This window comes from Heterodontus francisci, chromosome 25, assembly GCF_036365525.1.
Source record: "Heterodontus francisci isolate sHetFra1 chromosome 25, sHetFra1.hap1, whole genome shotgun sequence".
Taxonomy (NCBI): domain Eukaryota; kingdom Metazoa; phylum Chordata; class Chondrichthyes; order Heterodontiformes; family Heterodontidae; genus Heterodontus; species Heterodontus francisci.
The window spans coordinates 26,210,947-26,234,591 of NC_090395.1; the positions used below are offsets into that span (position 1 = coordinate 26,210,947).

At 44.4% G+C, this 23,645-nt stretch overlaps 1 protein-coding gene across 1 annotated transcript in view; it reads left to right on the top strand.

Moving 5' to 3' along the window:
• LOC137383793 (AT-rich interactive domain-containing protein 2-like) overlaps positions 1–23,645 on the top strand; it is a 312,689-nt gene that overhangs the window by 245,556 nt on the left and 43,488 nt on the right. Inside the window, exons 13-14 of the mRNA XM_068057005.1 lie at positions 6,776–6,910; positions 12,858–13,063. Coding sequence (XP_067913106.1) covers positions 6,776–6,910; positions 12,858–13,063 — 341 coding nt within the window. The remainder of the gene's footprint in view (positions 1–6,775; positions 6,911–12,857; positions 13,064–23,645) is intronic.

A 23,645-nucleotide genomic window follows, 5' to 3' on the forward strand; every position in this document is an offset into this window, starting at 1 on the left:
TGTAGCCAGTCAGCTGCTTCTCCAGGTCACGTTAAGTGAATTGAATTGGCTGAAGACTGGCTTCTGTGATGGTGAGGTTATTGGGAGGAGGCCAAGGGCGGCGCAGTGGTTCGCACCACAGCCTCACAGCTCCAGCGACCTGGGTTCAGTTCTGGGTACTGCCTGTGCGGAGTTTGCAAGTTCTCCCTGTGACCGCATGGGTTTCCGCCGGGTGTTCCAGTTTCCTCCCACAGCCAAAGACTTGCAGGTTGATAGGTAAATTGGCCATTATAAATTGCCCCTAGTGTAGGTAGGTGGTATGAGAATTGATGGAAGGTGGGGATGTGGTAGGGAATATGGGATTAATGTAGGATTAGTATAAATGGGTGGTCGATGGTCGGCACAGACATGGTGGGCTGAAGGGTCTGTTTCAGTGCTGTATCTCTCTATGATCATCCACTTAGGACTTCTGGCTGAAGTTTGTTGCAAACACTTAAGCCTTATCATTTGCACTCACGTGCTGGGCTCTGCCATCATTGAGACTGGGGATGTTCATGGAGCCTCCTTTCCATGTTAGTTTATGTTTGTCACCTCCAACAACAAGTGCAAGTAGCTCATGGATTTCTTTGTCACCAAGATTGAGACCATTCAATCTGCTGCCTCTGCCACTTCCCTCCCATTCTAGTCCACTGAGCCAAAATTCCTCTGCTTCCCCTGCTCTAGTTCTGAACTTGCATCTTTCTCTAGTTTCTCTCCTATCTGTTACAGCTGATATTGTTAACAGTCCTCTCTTTCCAGGTACTGTCCCCCTCTCCTTCAAATGTGCTGTCATCACCCCTCTCCTCAAAAAACCAACTCTCAATCCCTGCAAGCTACTGGCCTATATCCAACCTCCCTTTTCTCTGAAGTCCTTGAGCATGTCTCTCAAAATCCATGTCCGTCTTTCTGGGAACTCCATGTTTGAATCCTTCCAATCAGGTTTCGGTTTCTGCCTCTGCCACAGTACCAAAACGGCTCTTATCAAAGTCACAAATGACATCCTGTGTGACTGTGACAAAGGTAAACTAACCCTCCTTGTCCTTCTCAACCTGTCTGCAGCCTTTGACATGGTTGGTCACACCATCCTCCTCCAACACTGCTCCACCATTGGCCAGCTGGATGGGACTGCATTGCCTAGTTCCAGTTTTATCGATCTGATTGTAGCTGGAGAATCACCTGTAACAGCTTCTTTTCCAGCTCCCGCACAGTCGCGTCTAGTGTCCCCCAAGATCCTTGGTTCCCTCCTGTTTCTCGCTTGCATGCTGTCCCTCAGTAACATCATCCAAAAACACAAGTTTCGACATGTATGTTGTTGACACCCAGCTCTACCCCTCTTGACCCATCCACTATCTCTAAATTGTCAAACTGCTTGTCCAACATCCAGTACCGAATCCGCAGAAATTTCCTCCATTGTCTTTGGCCCCCACCACAAACTTCATTCCCAAGCCACCGACTCCATCTGCCTTCCTGGCAACTGTCTAAGGCTGAATTTGACTGTTCGTAACTTGATGTCATATTTGACCCCAAGATAAGCTTCCAATCACACATCTATGCCATCACTTTCCAACTTCATGACACCATAACATCGCCAGGCTCTGTCATTGCCTCAGCTCATCTGCTGCTGAAACCCTCATCCATATCTTTGTTACCTCTAAACTTGACTATTCTAACAGACGCCTGGCCAGCGTCTCACATTCTACCCTCTAAACTTGAGGTGATCCAAAACTCTGCTGCCCATGTCCTCTCACGCTCATGTTCACCCATTACCTGGGTGCTTGCTGACTTTTATTGGTTTCCAGTTAAGCAACGCCTCAATTTTTAAAATTCTCAGCCTCGTTTTCAAATCTCTCAATGGCCTCACCCCTCCCCATCTCTGAAATCTCCTTTAGCCCTACAGCTCTGAAATATCAGGGCTCCTCTAATTCTGGCCAATTGAGATCCCTGATTTTAATGGCTCCACCATTGGTTGCCATGTCTTCAGCTGCCTGGGCCCTAAGCTCTGCAATTCGCTCCCGAAATCGCTCCATCTTTCGACCTCTTTTTCCTCCTTTAAAACACTCCTTAAAACCTACCGCTGACCAAGCTTTTGGTCATCTGACCTAACATCTCCTTATGGGACTCTGTGTCATATCTTGTTTTATCCTGTGAAGTGCCATGGGATGTTTTACTATGTTAAAGGCGCTATATAAATACAAAATGAAGTTGTTTAATTGTCCACCACATGACTGGATGTAGCAGGACTGCAGAGCTTTGATCTGATCCATTGGCTGTAGGATCACTGGCTCTGTCTATAGCATACAGTCTCCTTAGTGTGAAGACGGGACTTTGTCTTCAGAAGGACTGTGTGGTGGTCACTCCAGCCAGTATTGTTGTGGACAGCTGCATCTGCGACAGGTAGATTGGTGAGGACGAGGTCAAGTAGGTTTTGTCCTCATGTTGCATTTCTCACTACCTGCCGCAAGCCCAGTCTTTATCTATTTCCTTCAGGTCTCAGCCAGTAGTCTTGCTAACAAGACCCTCATGGTAATGGACATGGAGGTCCCTTACCCAGAGTACATTGTGTGCCCTTGCCACTTTCCTTGCTTCTTCAAGTAGTGTTCAACATGGAGAAAAGCTGATTTATCAGCTGAGGGAAGGTGGTAGATAGTAATCAACGGGTGGTTTCCTTTGCCCATGTTGACCTGATGCCTGAGACTTCGAGGTCCAGAGTTAGTGTTGAGAACTCCAAGGACCACTCCCTCCTGACTGTGCACCACTGTGCCCCCACCTCTTGCCGATCTGATAGAACATATCCTGGGACAGTGCTGGAGAAGTCTGGGACATTGGCTGACAGATATGATGCTGGAAGTATGACTGTTGGATTTCTAGTCTCTAGGACAGCTGTCCCAATATTGGCACAAGCCCCCAAATGTAATTGAGGAGGTCTTTGCAGGGTTGACTAGGCTTGACGTGCCTTTATCATGTCCAGTACCTAGGTCAATGTCAGCTTGTCCATCCAGTTTTATTATTGTTTCTGATAGCTGCTTGATGCATCTGAGTGGCTTGCTAGTCCATTTCAGAGAGCAGTTAAAAGTCAACCACATTGCTTTATGTCTGGAGTCACACAGATGAGGCCTGCAGATTTCCTTTCCTGAAGGACATTCGTGAACTAGATGGATTTTTTTTGACAATCTGCTAGTTTCATGGTCACCATTACTGATAGTAGCTTTTTATTCTGTATTCTCTGCATTGGAATCCATCTACCAAGCTTCTGTCCATTTCGCCATCTATTTGTCATCCTAAAGTGTACCACTATCCTCATTGCTATCTACTACTTTGCCAAGATTCGTATTGTCTGCAAACTTTATAATGCTACTCCAATACCTGCGTCTAGGTTGTTTATAAAAATTAAAGAGTAATGGACCCAAAATAAACCCTTGATGAGCACCACTGCAAACTACCTTCTTTATCACCCTCATTGTTTGCTAAACTCCTTTTTCTATATAACAAGTCAAGCTAATGCTGAGTCCTAAAGTACACCTCTTCCAATACTTCCCAAATCTGAGCAATGCCCATTTACCCTAAATCATTTTGTTACATCTGTCTGTCAACTTTCATTCCACTGTCACATTTTTTTCATACCGTAAGTCTGAATTCGGAACACCTTATTGAACACTGTGTGAAAATTCAAACTCGCTACGTCCACCACATTCCTTTTATCTGACTGGATTAAATTTACCAAACACAATTTGCCGTGAACAAATCCTAGCTAGCTAAGCTTGATTATTCCATACTTTTTTACGCTCACTTAATTTATCTTGAATTATAAATTCTTAGAGTTTGGCTACAACTGACAGACCAACTGGTTTATTTTTCTCTCTGCTCTTGAACCAACATGTTATATTGAGTACTTGCCAGTCGCTTGGTACAATTTTTATATTTCAGAAGTATTGAAAAATGATGGCCTATCTGAATTCTTCACAGCCTATGAGATATGCCATCTACTTCTTGCTCTGAGTTTTCTCTGAACCAGCAATTATTTATCCTCCTCTGGTGCTCATTCTCATTTCAATGATTTAAAAAAAAAAAATCTGTCACACCTTCGTCCTCTGCAATTAAATTTTCCTCTTCATTTCCGAGCAATCCTACCTTCTGTTCTAACCTTGTTAGTTTTTGATATGTTGATAGAAGTCCTTATATTTTACCTGATCATCTAGCCATTTTTCATATCCCCCTTTAGCCCTTTTAATCCCAAATGAATTGTACTCTTACTGCCACTCAAATTGTGAGCACAAATCAGTGATTGAACTGGGCCATTCTGGTTTGTGGGTCTTAAATTTTCACTGCCTAACCAGAGCCCTTTAGGGAAGTCTTTTAGTGAATCTTTCCATTCATGTCCATTGGGTTACTGGCAGAAGATTTTCATAGTTGGTAAAAGCACCACCTTTAAAGGCAAGTAAGGAATTCAGTCTCTCTCCTTTGCTATCCATTGCATTACAAATCCTAATTGCTATTAATTTTAAACATTGTTTTCCCTGTCACAGTAAATGAGCTTGGTGATCAAAGATGATTGAAAGTGCACAACAATAGTGGGTGACCCATCTCTGCTTCCTCCTGAGGTTCCCAGCATCACAGATGCCAGTCTTCAGCCAATTTGATTCACTCCACGTGATATCAAGAAATGGCTGAAGGCACTGGATAATGCAAAGGCTACGAGTCTTGACAACATCCCGGCTGTAGTCCTGAAGACTTGTGCTGCAGAACTAGCCACGCCCCTAGCCAAGCTGTTCCAGTACAGCTCCAACACTGACATCTACCCAACAGTCTGGAAAATTGCCCAGGTATGCCCTGTCCACAAAAAGCAGGACAAATCCAATCCAGCCAATTACCGCCCTAGCAGTCTATTCGCGATCATCAGCAAAGTAATGGAAGTTGTTGTTGACGCTGCTATCAAGCGCCATTTAAACAGCAACAGCCTGCTCACTGATGTTCAGTTTGGATTCCACCAGGGCAGCTCAGCTCCTGACCTCATTAGAGCCTTGGTCCAAACACGGACAAAAGAACTGAGCTCATGAGATGACAATGATTGCCCTTGATATTAAAGAAACATTTCACTGAGTGTGGCATCAAGGATCCCTAGGCAAATTGAAGTAATTGGGAATCGGGGGAAATCTTTCCACTGGTTGGAGTCATACCTAGCACAAAGAAAGGTGGTTATTGGAGGCCAGTCATTTCAGCTTCAAGACATTGCTGCAGGAGTTCCTCAGGGTAGTGTCCTAGGCCCAGCCATCTTCAGCTGCTTCATTAATGACCTTCCCTCCATCATAAGGTCAGAAGTGGGGATGTTCTCCGATAATTGTACAATGTTCAGTACCATTCGCAACTCCTCAGATACTGAAGCAGTCCTTGTAGAAATGCAACAAGAGCTGGACAACATTCAGACTTGGGCTGATTTGTGCCAAATTACATTCGTGCCAGGCAAGTGCCATGCAATGACTATCTCCAACAACAGAGAATCTAACCAGCTCCCCTTGACATTCAACAGCATTACCATCACTGAAGCCCCCACTATCCATATCCTGGGGGTTCCAATTGGCCAGAAACTGGACTGGATCAGCCACATAAATACTGTGGCTACAAGAGCAGGTCAGAGGCTGGGAATTCTGTGGCGAGTAACCCACCTCTGATTCTCCAAAGCCTGTCCACCATCTACAAGACACAAGTCAGGAGTGTGATGGAATACTCTGCACTTGCCTGGATGAGTGCAGCTTCAACAACACTCTGGAAGCTTGACACCATCCAGGACAAAGTAGCCCGCTTGATCGGCACCCCATGTGTGATGCACAGTGACAGCAGTGTGTACCATATGCAAGATGCACTGCAACTCACCACACCTCCTTCAACAGCACCTTCCAAATCCATGACCTCTTCCACCTAGAAGGACAAGGACAGCAAACGTATGGGAACACCACCACCTGCAAGTTCCCCTCCAAGTCACATACCATCCTGCCTTGGAAATATATCGCTGTTCCTTACTATCACGGGATCAAAATCCAAACAGCACTGTGAGTGTACCTGCACGAAATGAACTGCAGCAGTTGAAGAAAGCAGCTTACTCCCTCTCCCTCTCTCTCTCTCTGGTCTCCCTCTCTCTGTTTCTCTCTCTCTCTCTCTGGTCTCTCTCTCTCTTCTACAATCAATTACAAATCAATATTTTGAATTTCAACCTCACATCCTTCTCAAGAGCAATTAGGGATGGAGGACAAATGCTGGCCTTGCCAGTGATGCCCACATCCCATGAAACAAATTAAAAAAAAAAGCATGAACACAATTTTATTTGTCAAGACTGTGGCATTTTGACTTAATGTTGCAAGAAGTACAGTCATCATTGTGATATCCGTGCAGCAATATCTATTCGCCGTACTATGAACTCTATGGGGTACAACTATAACACTCGCCCTATAAACCTCTTGTACTCTTTTTTTTGCCTTTTGCTGTGAAAATGGAAAATGTCTGAAACTGCCTGTTAATGATTTACTCTATTTTGTTGAACATAACCCAGGTATGTACAGGCACTTGGGTATAAAATTAATAGAAAGGACCAAGACGTTATTTGGCAAACCACATTTAATTGTAAATTCATTGTATTACGGGGGACTATGCAGTCCCATGCTATATATAAATTCCTTCATCTCCCTGTGGTGGGCCTGTCCCATATTGTTCTTGTATAAGTAGGCAATGCTGCACCGTAACAAAGTGCATTTTTGTTCTGTTTTAGGTTGAATGCCAACTTTGAAGAAAGTGCAGATAGTTCGATCTATCGAGTAGATCTATACTCTGAGTACCTCTCACTGTGCAGTAAACTTGGGAGCGGTGGCATCCTAACTTCCACAGGGTTCACTAAATGTCTCCGGTGAGTTGCATACTAACTAGTAATGCTCAAAAAGGTTATAGATATGTCATTATTTGCTGATTCATGTCAGTTAACATATCAAAACCATTAACGAGGGATTAGTTAGCTACATGAGTGAATTATATAAAACTGATGGGCTTAAACTGGAAGAATGATGCTTCCTGCTATTGCTGTAACCTTGGACCCTGTTTATAACTAGGTCCAATATCTCTTCTACAATCAATTATAAATCAATATTTTGAATTTCAACCTCACATCCTTTCACTTGTTTTTCTTCTATTCTTTGTAAGATGAAGTACTCTGTAAGAAGCTGATGCATCAGTTAGGAACTTTTTACAGTGCTTCATCAATACAGCATAACTTGCATCAAAGGGTCACTCAAAAGAGCAAATTAAGTAAAACTACTTTTTGATTGCTCCATACCTCAGTTGATTAATGTACTACCTGAAGTACCTGAAGCTGTAGTAAGATTTGCAGCCCGGCATTCACTTAAGTGAATTAATCATAGGCAAGCTATAATTGGCTTCTGTCTTGGGCAAACAATCTAAAGTTCTCTCTTCTGATTGCAGATCAGTGCAAAAAAGTGCTTGTGTGTGGATGGTGGGTGAGGATTGGTCCCAACTTTGACAGCACTATAGTTGACTAGTCTGCCAACATTCACTATCCATGCTTTTTGTAGTGGAAGGGAAGAGAAGGGTATAAATATTCAATGTTTTTATTGCCTTCCACCATAAAATGCATGCTGAAACAAAAATTATAATTTGAATTTAGTGCAGTGAACTGATCTGAAGTGTTAAAATTAAACAAAGACCTTAGTCTTCCAGATATCTACTGCGGTTGTTAAATCTCCGGCTTGTGAAGGATTGGTTTGTAGCATTTAAAATTCTATGTTTCAAGCCAAAGATTACATAGCTTGCTAAAATGATTATTTCAATGCAGATAGCCCTAAAAGTTTAGATTTACATTTGAAATGTGTTGATCTGTATATAAGAGCATCAACCCACTACTGGAGGATGCAGGTTCCATCTGCTCTTCACAGTTGCATTCCTAATCTTAAATACTGTGCCCTATTCAGCAGGGGCTGAGTGCACATTCCCTGTAGTGAAGATGAGGTCAAATTGATCTGTGCATTTGCAGCAAACCAGGAAGGAAGCAGTGCTGAATCTAGTTCCAGGGTATAAGGTGGGGCAAGTGGCACATGTTTGATTGGGAGAGCATTCAGGGAACAGTGATCATAATATTATCAGGTTTAGAATAACAATGGAAAAAGACCAGGTACAAGCGAGCATATAACTACTTAACTGGAGGAAAGCTAATTTCAGTGAGTTTTAAAGGAATCTGACCCAGGTAGGTTGTAATCAAAAATTGGTAGGCTACTAATTAAGTAATAATGTGACATTCAAAGAGGAGATGGTTTGGGTACAGAGTAGACAGATTCCCACAAGAGCTTGAGCTCTGTTGATGGCTAAAAATAGAGGTTAAAATAAAACCCAAAAGACCCACAATTGTAAGGTTAATAATGCAGTAGAACACCAAGCTGAATATAGAAAGTACAGAGGAGATCAAGAAAAGGAATAAGCAGTAAAGAAAGATATAAAAATAGATTAGCAGCTAACATGGAAAGGGAACCCAAAAGTCTTTTGTAAAGAAATAAATAGTGAAAGGGATCATCAAAGGAAGCACCCTGAGTACTTTGCATCTGTCTTCACTAGAGAAGAGGATGCTGCCAATATAGCAGTAAAGGAGGAGGCACTAGCATAATAGAATAGGAGAAAAGCAGATAAGAGGATATACTTTAAAAGTTGGCAGTCCTCAAAGTTGGAAAGACACCCAATCCAGATGGGATGTATCCTAGGTTTCTGAGTAAAGTAAGAATGAATCTTCTAATCCTGCTTGGATTATGGGGGTGGTGCCAGAAGACAGCAGGATTGCCAATGTTATACCCCTGTTTTAAAACAAGGAGAGGGATAAACCCAGCAACTACAGACCAGTCAGCCATTGGTGTTGGTGAAACCTTTAGACACTATAATTCCAGACAAAATGAGTTGTCATTTGGAAAAGTATGGGCTTATAAATGACATTCAGCACAAATTTGTTAAAGGCAAATGGTGTTTAACTTGATTGAGTTTTTTGAAGTAACAGAGAGGGTTGATGAGGGTCGAGTGGTTGATATTGTGTATGTGGACTTTCGAAAGGCTTTTTACAGAGTGCCAGATAATAGACTTGTTAACAAAATTAAAACCCCTTAGGAATAATGGGGCAGTGGCAACATGGATACAAAATTGGCTAATGGACAGAATACAGAGAGGATTTGTGTTCAGTTGTTTTTCAGATTTAGTGGGGGGAGGGGGTGGTAGGGGGCGGGGGATTATACAGTGCTGTTCCCCACATGTCAGTATTAGGACCACTGCTATTTTTGATGTATGTTAATTACTTGGACCTGGGAAAACAGCATAATTTCAAAGTTTGCAAATGATACGAGGATCAGTAATATAATAAACAATAAGGAGGATAGTAACAGTCTTCAGGAGGATCTCGACAGACTGGTAAAATAGGTAGACACATGCAGTTAAAATTTTGGTAGGGAGAATGAGGAGAGGCAATGTGAATGAAATAGTACAATTTTAAATAGGATGCAGGAACAAAGACACCTGGAGGTAACTTCAACTTCACTAATATTGATTGGAACCTCCTTAGTGCAAATAGTTTGGATGGAGCAGTTTTTGTCAGGTGTGTCCAGGAAGGTTTCCTGACTCAGTATGTAGATAGGCCGACTAGAGGGGAGACTATGTTGGACTTGGTACTTGGCAACGAACCAGGCCAGGTGGCAGATCTCTCGGTGGGAGAGCATTTCGGTGATAGTGATCACAACTCCCTGACCTTTACGAGAGTCATGAAGAGGGACAGGAGCAGACGGGATGGGAAAATATTTAATTGGGGGAGGGGGAATTACAATGCTATTAGGCAGGAACTGGGGAGCATAAATTGGGAACAGATGTTCTCAGGGAAATGCACGACAGAAATATGGAGGTTGTTTAGGGAGCACTTGCTGCGACTGCTGGATAGGTTTGTCCCGATGAGGCAGGGAAGAGATGGTAGGGTGAAGGAACCTTGGATGTCAAGAGGAAGAAGGAAGCTTAATTAAGGTTGAGGAAGCAAGGATCAGACAGGGCTCTAGAGGGTTACAAGGTAGCCAGGAAGGAACTGAAGAATAGACTTAGGAGAGCTAGAAGGGGACATGAAAAAGTCTTGGCGGGTAGGATTAAGGAAAATCCCAAGGCGTTCTACACTTATGTGAGGAACAAGAGGATGGCCAGAGTGAGGGTAGGGCCAATCAGGGATAGTGGAGGGAACTTGTGCCTGGAGTTGGAGGAGGTAGGGGAGGTCCTAAATGAATACTTTGCTTCAGTATTCACTAGTGAGAGGGACCTGGTCGTTTGTGAGGACAGCGTGGAACAGGCTGATATGCTTGAACAGGTTGAGGATAAGAGGGAGGATGTGCTGGAAATTTTGAATGATATGAGGACAGATAAGTCCCCGGGGCCAGACGGGATATACCCAAGGATATTACGGGAAGCGAGGGAAGAGATTGCTGCGCCTTTGGCGATGATCTTTGCGTCTTCACTGTCCACTGGAGTAGTACCGGATGATTGGAGGGTGGCAAATGTTGTTCCCTTGTTCAAGAAAGGGAATAGGGATAACCCTGGGAATTATAGACCAGTCAGTCTTACGTCGGTAGTGGGCAAATTATTGGAGAGGATTCTGAGAGACAGGATTTATGATTATTTGGAAAAGCATGGTTTGATTAGAGACAGTCAGCATGGCTTTGTGAGGGGCAGGTCATACCTCACAAGCCTTATTGAATTCTTTGAAGATGTGACAAAACACATTGATGAAGGAAGAGCAGTGGATGTGGTGTTTATGGATTTTAGCAAGACGTTTGATAAGGTTCCCCATGGTAGGCTCATTCAGAAAGTGAGGAGGCATGGGATTCAGGGAAAGTTGGCTGTCTGGATACAAAATTGGCTGGCCCATAGAAGTCAGAGGGTGGGAGTAGATGGAAAGTATTCAGCATGGATCTCGGTGACCAGTGGTGTTCCACAAGGATCTGTTCTGGGACCTCTGCTCTTTGTGATTTTTATAAATGACTTGGATGAGGAAGTGGAAGGCTGGGTTAGCAAGTTTGTCGATGACACGAAGGTTGCTGGAGTTGTGGATAGTGTGGAAGGCTGTTGTAGGTTGCAACGGGACATTGACAGGATGCAGAGCTGGGCTGAGAAGTGGCAGATGGAGTTCAACCTGGAAAAGTGTGAAGTGATTCATTTTGGAAGGTCGAATTTAAATGCGGAATACAGGCTTAAAGACAGGATTCTTGGTCGAGTGGAGGAACAGAGGGATCTTGGGGTCCACGTCCATAGATCGCTCAAAGTTGCCACCCAAGTTGATAGGGTTGTTAAGAAGACGTATGGTGTGTTGGCTTTCATTAACAGGGGGATTGAGTTTAAGAGCCGCAAGGTTATGCTGCAGCTCTATAAGGCCTGGTTCGACCACACTTGGAATATTGTGTTCAGTTCTGGTCGCCTCATTATAGGAAGGATGTGGAAGCTTTAGAGAGGGTGCAGAGGAGATTTACCAGGATGCTGCCTGGACTGGAGGGCATGTCCTATGAAGAAAGATTGAAGGAGCTGGGGCTTTTCTCACTGGAGCGAAGAAGGATGAGAGGTGACTTCATAGAGGGGTACAAGATGATGAGAGGCATAGTTAGAGTTGATAGCCAGAGACTTTTTCCCAGGGTGGAAAGGGCTATCACCAGGGGGCATAATTTTAAGGTGATTGGAGGAAGGTTTCGGGGAGATGTCAGAGGTAGGTTCTTTACACAGAGAGTGGTGGGTGCGTGGAATGCACTGCCAGCGGTGGTAGTAGAAGCAGATACATTAAGGGCATTTAAGCGACTCTTGGATAGGTACATGGATGATAGTAGAATGAAGGGTAGGTAGTTAGTTTGATCTTAGAGTAGGTTAAAGGTTCGGCACAACGTCGTGGGCCGAAGGGCCTGTACTGTGCTGTACTGTTCTATGTTCTATGTAACATGTACACAAATCTTTGAAGGCGGCAGGAGATATTGAGACAGCTGTTTGAAATTCATATGGGATCCTTGGCTTTATTAATAAAGGAAAAGAGTGCAAAAGTAAGGAAGTTATGCTAAACCTTTATGAAACACTGATTATGCCTCAACTGGATTATTGTGTTCAATTCTGGGCACCACACTTTCGGATGTTCTTGGAGAGGCTGTAGAAGAGATTTACTAGAATGGGACCAGGATGAGGGACTTCAGTTATGTGGAGAGACTGGAAGAGATGGGATTGTTCCCCCCTCTCTCCCCACCCTCTTAGAGCAGAGGAGGTTAAGAGGAGATTTGATAAATATTCAAAATCAGAACTGGTTTTGCTAGAGTACCTAAGAAGAAACTGATTCCCATGTCAGAAACCAGGGGACACAAATTTAAGGTAATTGGCAAAAGAGTCAGAGGTGACCTGAGGAAACTTTTTTTCACAATGATTTGTTGTGATGTGGAATGCATTCCCTGAAAAGTTGGTGGAAGCAGATTCAGTAGTCACATTCAAAAGGAAATTGGACAACTACTTGGAAGGGAAAATATTACAGGGCTATGGGGAAAGAGCAGGGGAGTGAAATTAATTGGACATCTCTGCCAAAAACCTTGCACAGGCACAATGGACTGAATGGCCTCTTTCTGTGTTTTATCATTCTGTGATTCTAACTCTCTGCCAGCCTACTCTTGTGCAGCTTGTGGTGATCAACCAGTGTGTAATCTGGAAAAGAAGAAGCATGCAAAGAAAGAAAATCACTTTCAAGAGGTTGCAAATCCTCAAAAAAAGATATTCTTGATGGATTCAGTTAACACTTTTATGATCTCTTTATGGTTTAGATTGACTTTTCCTAACCACACAATAAAGAAGATCGAAGATGCTGGTGCTAATGGTCAGTCACAGTTTCATGTAGTTGGGATCAAGCGTAGAGCTGTACCTCTTCCTATTGGAGCATTTCACCAAGAACAACAAACGCCAAATCATTCCTTTGTCACGATGAAAACAAACTCTGCTTCCAGTACAACGGTGAATTCCATTGCTGTTGGTAAGAAAATAGGGATTGGCATTTGCGTTTCACATTCATTGTGTAAGCTTCCCTTCAGAAAAATAAATACGAATGCATTGAAATTGCATCCTCCTGCTTTTAAAACATTTCAGATTGTAATGACTACATATTTTGTTCTTTCAATAACCAAAGAGTCGCTACAATGCCTCAGGAAGATCTCTGCATTTTAAGTAGCTAACTTAAAACAATATTTTCTCCTGATGTGAACCATAGCCACTACTAAGAAATTTGCAGTTCACTTGTGCACTGAACCTATACTAACATACCTAACCTACATTTAGTTCATGTCCAATATCTTTATATTGATTGACAGTCGCCCCTTTGAGTTGGCTTGTGAGGGAAATGCATGTAATTCCTTAATTTAGAAAGAGCCCTTGCATTTTTTTTCTATCAACTGGAAAAGTACTTTGCCTTCACAAACTGGCTGTCCCTTGCTCTTTGTATCGCTGGCCAAGTTGTGAGGAAATAACCTAAGTGAAAAGTGATTTGGATGTAATTTTCATCCCCACTTGTTTATAGAAGCAACAAAATTACTCCAAATTTGAAGTACCTTGAGTTTTAAATTTGTTTGCAATCAACTTTGATGCTAGGAAGAGGAGTGCTTGGCACCAACAGTACAACTTCCTCTCCACACGCCCATCACTAATAAGTATGGGGAGGTTAAAGTAATGTCAGTGTAAACTGCTTCCCTCCTTTTCCAGTCCTGACACTGACTTTCCTTGCCTTTATCAGTTGTCTTTGCTAATGTTAAGGTAAATTGTTTGACAAATCTGTTAGTTTTTTGAGGGTGTAACTAGCAGAGTGCATAAGGGGGGTACCAGTGGATGTAATATATTTGGATTTTCAGAAGGTATTCGATAAGGTGCCATAAAAGAGGTTGTTACTCAAGATTAGGCTCATGGGGTTGGAAGTAATATTTTAGCGTGAATTGAGGATTGGTTAGCTGACAAAACAGAGTAGAAATAAACGGGTTATTTTTGTGATGGCAGGGTGTAACTAGTGGAGTGCCGCTCCAAGGATGAGTACTTGCCTCAGCTTTTCACAATCTATTTCAGTGACTTAGATGAGGGGAGCAAGTGCAATATGTCACAGGTTTTCTTACAATACATAGCTAGGTGAGAAAGGAAGTTGTGAGGAGGATGCAAAGAGATAGATACCGGTTAAGTGATTGAGCAAGAGTGGCAGATGGAGTATAATGTGGGGAAGTGTAAAATTATCCACTTTGGTAGGAAGAATGGGAAAGTAGAATTTTTTTAAAAGGTGAGAGACTAATAAGTGTTGGAATTCAGAGAGGTTTGGGGATCTTTGTACACAAATCACAGTAAGTTAATATGCAGGCACAACGAGCATCAGGAACATAAATGGTATGTTGACCCTTATTGAAAGGGGGTTGTGGTTAAAGAGTAAGGAGGTCTTGTTGCAGTTGTACAGGGCTTTGGAGAGACCACACCTGGAGTACTGTGTACAGTTTTGGTCTCCTTACCCAAGGAAGGATGTACTTGTCTTGGAGGGGGTGCATTGAAGTTTCATGAAGATTCACTGCAATAGACAGAGCTAAGCGATCCCACAACCAAATCAAATCAAAGCTCTGCAGTCCTGTCATATCCAGTCGTGAATGATGGTGGACAATTAAACAACTAACCAGCGGAGGAGGCTCCATAAGCATCCCCATCCTCAATGATGGGAGAGCCCAGCAAGTTAGTGCAGAAGACGAGGCTAGAACATTTGCAACCATCTTTAGCCAGAAGTCGTGACTGGATGATTAATCTTGGTGTCCTCCTGAGGTGTCCAGCATCACAAATGCCAATTTTCAGCCAATTCAATTCACTCCATGTGATATCAAGAAATGGCTGAATGCAGCAAAGGCTATGGGCCCTGACAACATCCCAGCTGTAGTACCGAAGACTTGTGCTCTAGAACTAGCCACGCCCCTAGCCAAGCTGTTCCAGTGCATCCACAACACTGGCATCTACCCAACAATATGGAAAATTGCCCAGGCAAGTCCACAAAAAGTACAATAAATCCAATCCGGACAATTACTGCCACATCAGTCTACGCTCAATCATCGGCAAAGTGAAAGAAGGATTAAGGTTGACTGTGCTATAAAGCAGCACTTAACCAGCAATAGCCTGCTCACCGATTATTAGTTTGGGTTCTGCCAGGACCACTCCACTCCAGACCTTCTTGTAACCTTGGTCCAAACATGGGCAAAAGAACTCAACTCCAGAGGTGAGAGGACTGCCGTTGACGTCAAGGCAGCATTTTACCGAGTGTGGCATCAAGGAGCATGAGCAAAATGGAAGGCGATGTGCATCAGGGGGTGAACTTTCCACTGGTTGGAGATGGTTGTGGTTTTTGGAGGTCAATCATCTCAGCCCCAAAACATCGCTGCAGGAGTTCCTCGGTAGTGTCCTAGGCCCCACCATCTCCAGCTGCTTCATCAATGACCTTCCCTCCAACGTGAGGTCAGAAGTGGGGATGTTCACTGATTATTGTACAGAGTTCAGTACCTTTCGTGACGGACTTAGATTCTGAAGCAGTCCATGCCCACATGCAGCAAGACCTAGACAACATTCAGGCTTGGGCTGATTAGTGACCAGTAACATTTGCACTACAGAAGTGCCAGACAATGATCATCTCAAACAAGATAGAATCTAACATTCAACGGCATTACCATTACTGAATACCCCACCATCAATATCCTGGGAGTTAACATTGGCAGGAACTTAACTGGACCAGCTATATAAATACTGTAGCTACAAGAGCAGATCAGAGGCTGGAACTTCTGCAGAGAGTAATGCAGCTCCCCATGGCCTGTCAACCATCTACAAGGCACAAGTCAGGAGTCAGAATTATACAGCACAGAAACAGGCCCTTCGGCCCATCGCGCCTGTGCCAGCTGTCAAGCACCTAACTATTCTAATCCCATTTTCCAGCACTTGGCCTGTAGCCTTGTATGCTATGGCGTTTCAAGTGCTCATCTAAATACTTCAATGTTGTGAGAGTTCCTGCCTCTACCACCTCTTCAGGCAGTGCGTTCCAGTTTCCAACCACCCTCTAGGTAAAACATTTTTTCCTCAAATCCCCTCTAAACCTCCTTCCCCTTACCTTAAATCTATGTCTCCTGGTTATTGACCCCTCCACTAAGGGAAAAAGTTTCTTCCTATCTAACCTATCAGTGCCCCTCATAATTTTGTATACCTCAATCATGTCCCCCCTCAGCCTTCTCTGCTGTGAGGAAAACAACCCTAGCCTTTTCAGTCTCTCTTCATAGCTGAAATACCCCAGCCCAGGCAACATCCTGGTGAAGCTCCTCTGCACCCTCTCCAGTGCAATCACATCCTTCCTATAGTGTGGTGACCAGAACTGTACACAGTACTCCAGTTGTGGCCTAATTAGCATTTTATACAGCTCCATCATAACCTCCCTGCTCTCCTATTCTGTGCCTTAGCTAATAAAGGCAAGTATCCCATATGCCTTCCTAACCACCTTATCTACCTGTGCTGCTGCCTTCAGTGATCTATGGACAAGTACACCAAGGTCCCTCTGGCCCTCTGTACTTCCTAGGGTCTTACCATCCATTGTAAATTCCCTTGCCATTTTAGTCATCCCAAAATGCATCACCTCACACTTCTCAGGATTAAATTCCATTTGCCACTGCTCTGCCCATCTCACCAGCCCATCTATATCGTCCTGCAATCTAAGGCTTTCCTCCTCACTATTTATGACGCAACCAATTTTCATGTCATCTGCGAACTTACTAATCATACCTCCTATGTTCACGTCAAAATCATTAATGTACACTACGAATAGTAATGGTCCCAGCACCGATCCCTGTGGTACCCCACTGGTCATAGGCTTCCACTTGCAAAAACAACCCTCGACCATTACCCTCTGCCTCCTGCCACTAAGCCAATTTTGGATCCAATTTGCCAAATTGTCCTGGATCCCATGGGCTCTTACCTTCTTAACCAATCTCCCATGCAGGACCTTATCAAAAGCATTACTGAAGTCCATATGGACTAAATCAACTTCTTTACCCTCATCTACACATCTAGTCACCGCCTCAAAAAATTCAATCAAGTTAGTTAGACACGATCTCCCCCAACAAAGCCATGCTGACTATCCCTGATTAATCCCTGCGTCTCCAAGTGGAGATTAATCCTGTCCGTCGGAATTTTTTCCAACTACTGATGTTAGACTCGCCTGTAATTACTTGGTTTATCCCTGCTACCCTTCTTGAATAATGGTACCACATTCGCTGTCCTCCAATCCTCTGGTACCTCTCCTATGGCCAGAGAGGATTTGAAAATTTGTGGCAGAGCCCCTGCAATCTCCTCCCTTGCCTCACATAGCAGCCTGGGATACATCTCATCTGGGCCTGGGAATTTATCCACTTTTAAGCACACTAAAGCAGCTAATACTTCCTTCCTTTCAATGCTAATGTGTTCAAATATATCATAAGCCCCCTCCCTGATCTCTACACTTACATCATCCTTCTCCATAGTGAACACAGATGAAAAGTAATCATTTAAAACCTCACCTATGTCCTCCGGCTCCAAACACAGATTGTCACTTTGGTCCCTAATGGGCCCTACTCTTTCCCTGCTTATCCTCTTGCCTTAATATTCTTATAAAACACCTTTAGGTTTTTCCTTTATCTTGCCCACCAGTGTTTTTTCATGTCCCCTCTTCGCTTCCCTAATTACTTTTTTAAGTACCCCCCTACACTTTCTATATTTCTCAAGTGTCGCTGCAGTTTTCAGCACTCTGAAACTGCCACAAGCCTAATTTTTTTTCCTATCCAATCCTCTATATCCCTTGGCATCCAGGGTTCCCTGGACTTGTACATGTTGGCTCTGAACTCTCACTGTTTCCTCTTTGACTCCCACTGGTCTGTTGTAGACTTTCCTACAAGTAGCTGCTCCCAGTCCACTTTGGCCAAATCCTATTTCATCATATTGAAATCGGCCTTCCCCCAATTCAGTACATTTATTTCCAGTCCATCTTTATCCTTAAATCCTACAGAGTTATGGTCACTATCCCTGAAATGCTCCCCCACTGACACTTCTACCACTCTGAGGCTTCATTCCCTAGAATTAGGTCCAGTATTGCCCCTTCTGTTGTAGGACTTTCTACGTACTGGCTCAAAAAGCTCTCCTGTATGCATTTTAAGTATTCCGCTCCCTTTTAAGCCTTTTGCACTAAGACTATCCCAGTTGATATTGGGGAAGTTGAAATCCCCTATTATTTTTACACCTCTCTGAGATTTGCCTACATATCTGCTCCTTTATGTCTCCCTGACTGTTTGGAGGCTTGCAGTACACTCCTAGCCAAGTGATTGTCCCCTTTTTGTTTTTAAGTTTTACCTATATGACTTCATTTGAGGAACCTTTTAAGATATCATCCCTCATGACTCCTTGATCCAGCAGTGCAATGCCACCTCCTCTTTTACCCCTTCCCTGTCACGCCTGAAGATTCTGTACCCTGGAATATTGAGCTGCCAGTCTGGCCCCTCCCTCAACCATGTTTCTGTGATAGCATTCATATCATATTCCCGTGTGCTATTCAATGCTCTCAATTCATGTGCCTTACTAGTAAGACTCCTTGCATTAAAATAGATGCAATCCAGCCTTGCATTTTTCACTTGTGCCTTATTTGCTCTGCCCTTCCAGACTGACTCAGTTTCTCTTCTATATTTGTGCATCACCCCCTACTCTACCTTCACTCTGTATCCCATCCCCCTGCCAAATTAGTTTAAACACCCCGCCCCCAAACAGCACTAGCAAACCTCCCAGCAATGATGTTGGTCCTGTTCCGGTTCAGGTGCAACCTGTCCAACTTGTGCAGATCCCACCTTTGCCAGAAACAGACCCAGTGATCCAGGAAACTAAAGCCCTCCCTCCTGCACTATCTCCTCAGCCATGCATTCATCTGCTCTATCCTCCTATTCCTATACTCACTGGCACGTAGCACTGGGAATAATCCAGAGATTACAACCTTTGAGGTCCTGCTTTTTAATCTGCTGCCTAGCTCCCTAAATTCTTGTTGCAGGACCTCCCCTCTTTCTACCTATGTCGTTGGTACCAATGTGTACCATGACCTCCTGACTGTTCACCCTCCCCCTTCAGAATGTCCTGCAGCCGCTCCGTGACATCCTTGACCCCAACACCAGAGAGGCAACATACCATCCTGGAGTCACATTTGTGGCCGCAGAAATGCCTATCTGTGCCCCTTACGATAGAATCCCCTATCACTATAGCTCTCCCACTCCTTTTCCTCCCCTCCTGTGCAGCTGAGCCACCCGTGGTGCCACAGACTTGGCTCTTGCTGCATTCCCCTGAGAAGCTATCTCCCCCAACAGTATCCAAAGTGGAAAATCTGTTAGATAGGGAGATGGACCCAGGGGGCTCCTGTACTACCTGCCTAGTTCTCTTACTCTGCCTGGCGGACACCCATTCCTTTTCTGCCTAAGCAGTCTTTACCTGTGGTGTGACCACCTCCCCGTGCTTGCTATTCACGATGATCTCCGCCTCACGAATGCTCCACAGTGTCTCCAACCACCGCTCCAGATCTGAAATGTGAATTTCGAGTAGCTGCAGCTGGAGATACTTCCTGCACATGTGTTCGCCCTGGATACTGGAAGTGTCCCTGACTTTCCACATTGCACAGGAGGAGCACTCAACGCTGCCAAGCTGCCCTCCCATGACTTATCCTTAATTTATCCCCTTAAATTACACAAAAATTAGATTATTTACACTAGGGACCTTGATTCAAAAGAACAAAGAACAGTACAGCACAGGAACAGGCCATTCGGCCCTCCAAGCCTGCGCCGATCTTGATTCCCTAAAAAAAAAACTACCTATATTTTTTTTTAAAAACTTTTAGTTACTTACCCAGCTATTTAGAGTTATTTCCTGACAGCAGATACTCACCAACCAATCACCTTGCAGCTTTCCTGTGACGTCACTGCTCACTTTGTTTTCAAACTCCGGCGTGCCTGGACTCCCCTCCGCTGCTCTCCCGGAAGGTAAGTGATCTAGGCCACGCTCCTCGGGCTGTATTTATCCGCTCCTGGTCCGTGTTCTTCCCGCAGGTCTGCTCCTCTCCGCTCCACTCCGCTCCTGGAAGGTAAGCGTGATGAGTGCAGCTCCAACAACACTCAAGAAGCTTGATTCCAACCAGGAAAAAGTAACCCTCTTATTCGGTATCCCACCTTTAAACAATCACATCCTCCTCCACTGGTGCACAGTGGCAGCAGTCTGTACCATATACATGATGCATGCAACAACTTGTCAAGGCTCCTTCGGTAGCACCTTCCAAACCTGCGACGTCTACCACCTAGAAGGACAAAGGCAACAGATGCATGGGAACACAACCACCTGCAAGTTCCACTCTAAGTCACACACCATCCTGACTTGGAACTATATCGCCATTACTTCGTTGTTGCTAGGTGAAAAACCTGGAACTCCCTCCCTAACAGCACCGTGGGTGTATCTGCACCAGATGGAGTGCAGCGGTTCAAGAAAGCAGCTCACCACCAACTTCTCGAGTGCAATTAGGGATGGGCAACAAATGCTGATCTTGCCAGCAACACACTCATCCCATGAAACTAATAAGACAAAGAAGCATGAGCACAATTTAACTTGTCAAAACCTTGGCGTTTTGACTTAATGATCTCCCAGACCTTTTCAAAAATCAGTGTCCTCTTCGCTCACTTCTCCATGCACTTGCAACCTGGACGTCCGTGAATAAAGCGATTCCTGGTGATCCTGCTGGTCTTCTACTTCCACAAGCTTCAACTTTCAAAACGCGTTCAAGTCTTTGCAGCCTTTTGCTGTATCAGGCTTCCGAGAGCAGGTGTCCCCTCTCTCTCTGTCAAGCTGCAACCACCAGTTGTCGTCCTTACAACCTGCTCTCAGGCTGCATCCGCTGGGTTCCCTGCTTACAGCCTACCTTGAGCCCACATCCACTGGTTTCCTCTTTTAGAGCCTGTCTGTTTCTGACAATCTGATAAATTTATCTGAATTCAAAAGTCAATAGCTTATTGTCCTGTTCCAATATGCAAAGTCCAGAAATCTGGTTTCGTACAGCCACTCGGGCCGTCCATTGTTCCCAGCTGTTAACACCTTTTGGTATATTTGCATCTTCAGAATCAATGACCCCTTGTTTATGAATCGAAAGTCTGGAGGGGCAAAATCCATTGTTCTTCAGGTGTTACCCCTGCACCCTTTTTTTCCCCAAAGTGTTTGATCTGTCTTGTCTTTTAGCAAAGTGGATGTGAGGTCACCTGACCTTCCAGCCTCCATCTTAAACTTTTAAAAATGCCAATTTTTAAAATATAGCATGTTAGAAAGTCCAGCGTTCATAACACCACACCCCTAAAAATAGAAAGTCCATTACCGTCATTCATTATCATCTCAGTCCCAGGTAAAGGCCAGCTGGGTCTGCAAATGAAACCAGACTCGAGCCCGACAGAACCCCAAGCCCGACCCGGCCTGAGTCCTTCCTTTTTTTCCCCGCACCTGACTCGACCCGACCCAACCATCAGTTAACCTACCTTCCATTTTCCACTTTGTTGCTGATCTGCACAAGCTTAAAATAACTAACAAAGCCACCTTTCTAGTCCAAAAATTACACTAATATTAGAGCCACTTACCTGAGGTTGTGATAGTGTGTGTCTGCCCCGGCCCAAGACCGAATGCCAGACCTGGAAGCGCGACCTCACCCAATCCCGACACATGTCATCGGGTCCCGTTGGGTTCAGGTCGGGTAGCCGGCTTTTAGTCCCAGGACATCACTGCAGGGTAGTGTCCTAGGCCCAACCATCTTCAGCTGCTTCATCAGTGACGTTCCCTCCATCATAAGGTCAGAAGTGGGGCTGTTCGCTGATGATTGCACAACGTTCAGCATTCGCAACTCCTCAGACACTGAAGCAGTCCATGCCCATATGCAGCAAGATCTGGACAATGTTCAGGCTTGGGCTGATAAGTGCCAAGCAATGACTATCTCCAACAAGGGCGGCGCAGTGGTTAGTACCGCAGCCTCACGGCTCCAGGGACCCGGGTTCAATTCTGGGTACTGCCTGTCCCTGTGACCGCATGGGTTTTCGCCGGGTGCTCAGGTTTCCTCCCACTGCCAAAGACTTGCAGGTGATAGGTAAATTGGCCCTAGTGTCGGTAGGTGGTAGGGAATATGGGATTACTGTAGGGTTAGTATAAATGGGTGGTTCTTGGTCGGCACAGACTCGGTGGGCCGAAGGGCCTGTTTCAGTGCTGTATCTCTAAATTAAAAAAATAAAAAATATATAAAAGAGAGAATCTAACCATCTCCCCTTGACATTCAGTGGCATTACCAACACTGAATCCCCAACTATCAACATCCTGGGGGTTACCATTGACCAGAAACTGAACTGGACCAGCTGTATAAGTACTGTGGCTACAAGAGCAGGTCAGAGGCTGGGAATTCTGCAGCAGGTAACTCACCTCCTGTTTCCCCAATGCCTGTCCACCATCTGTATGGCACAAGTCAGGAGTGTGATGAATACTCTCCACTTGCCTGTGTTGCGGGAGGACTCAATCACCACTTGATCATTTATTCAAGCATATGCAAGGAGAGCCTACCTCGTGCAGTCCGCGATAGTGCTCTGATTTTACACACAAGGATACAAGCTTATATACTGTTCTTTTCACGCAGTATGGTCAAACAATGGATGATTGATCATGTGCTCTAATGAATACACAGTTCTAATCTTTTCAGGGCCCACTCCAGATGTCTCTAGCCTGAGTCTATTATCTCTTTGTTTACCATTAGTCAAACATTCCATAGCTTGCTGATTGTGAAGCTTGCATCGATCCCAGCTATCAACCTTCTCTCCCTAGTCCTGCCTTTTGCCCTAACAGCTTGTATGTTTCTTTTCTCATCCCGACTTAATTATATTCTGCTGAGTTGCTTTTCTAATATATTGCTTAATTCTGCTTAACTCCTTCAGTCCCCCCTTTTGGCCCTTGGCCTAACCCCAAGATGGCCAACAGACCTGAACAGTGATGTGCTCAACTCTCATTACTCTCCACCACTCATTGATACTGGACCGGTATCGAGTTTAGGGTTGAAAAGGCAATTGGCTACACCGTCTGTATGGGTCGACCCTGCAGTAAGGGCTCACAGACAACCTGCCTAGCCCCCAAGTTCTCATGTCCCCATACTGCTGACCTCTCTTTGTGTGTGCTCCTGACCCTGTAAATTAGGCACATCAAATATATGACCATCACTACTTGGGCAATGACTAAAATGTGAGAGATGATCCTGAACCAGGGGTGTATCTGGACGTTCGAACCCTAAATCCTCCCACCACGTGGTATCATCGATCTGTTTGACCGCCTCTTCCAGTGCCTTTGTTGTTGTAATGTGTAATACACCCTATGTACCTGCTGTAACCTCTTACGGATGGCTGTGATGTAAGTGGGCAGTGGTGGGATAGAATATGAGAACTGCCTCACGTACCGTGTGAGGTTTTCCTTTATACTCTCAGTAACCTGCAAGTTGACCGTTTCCCTTTTGT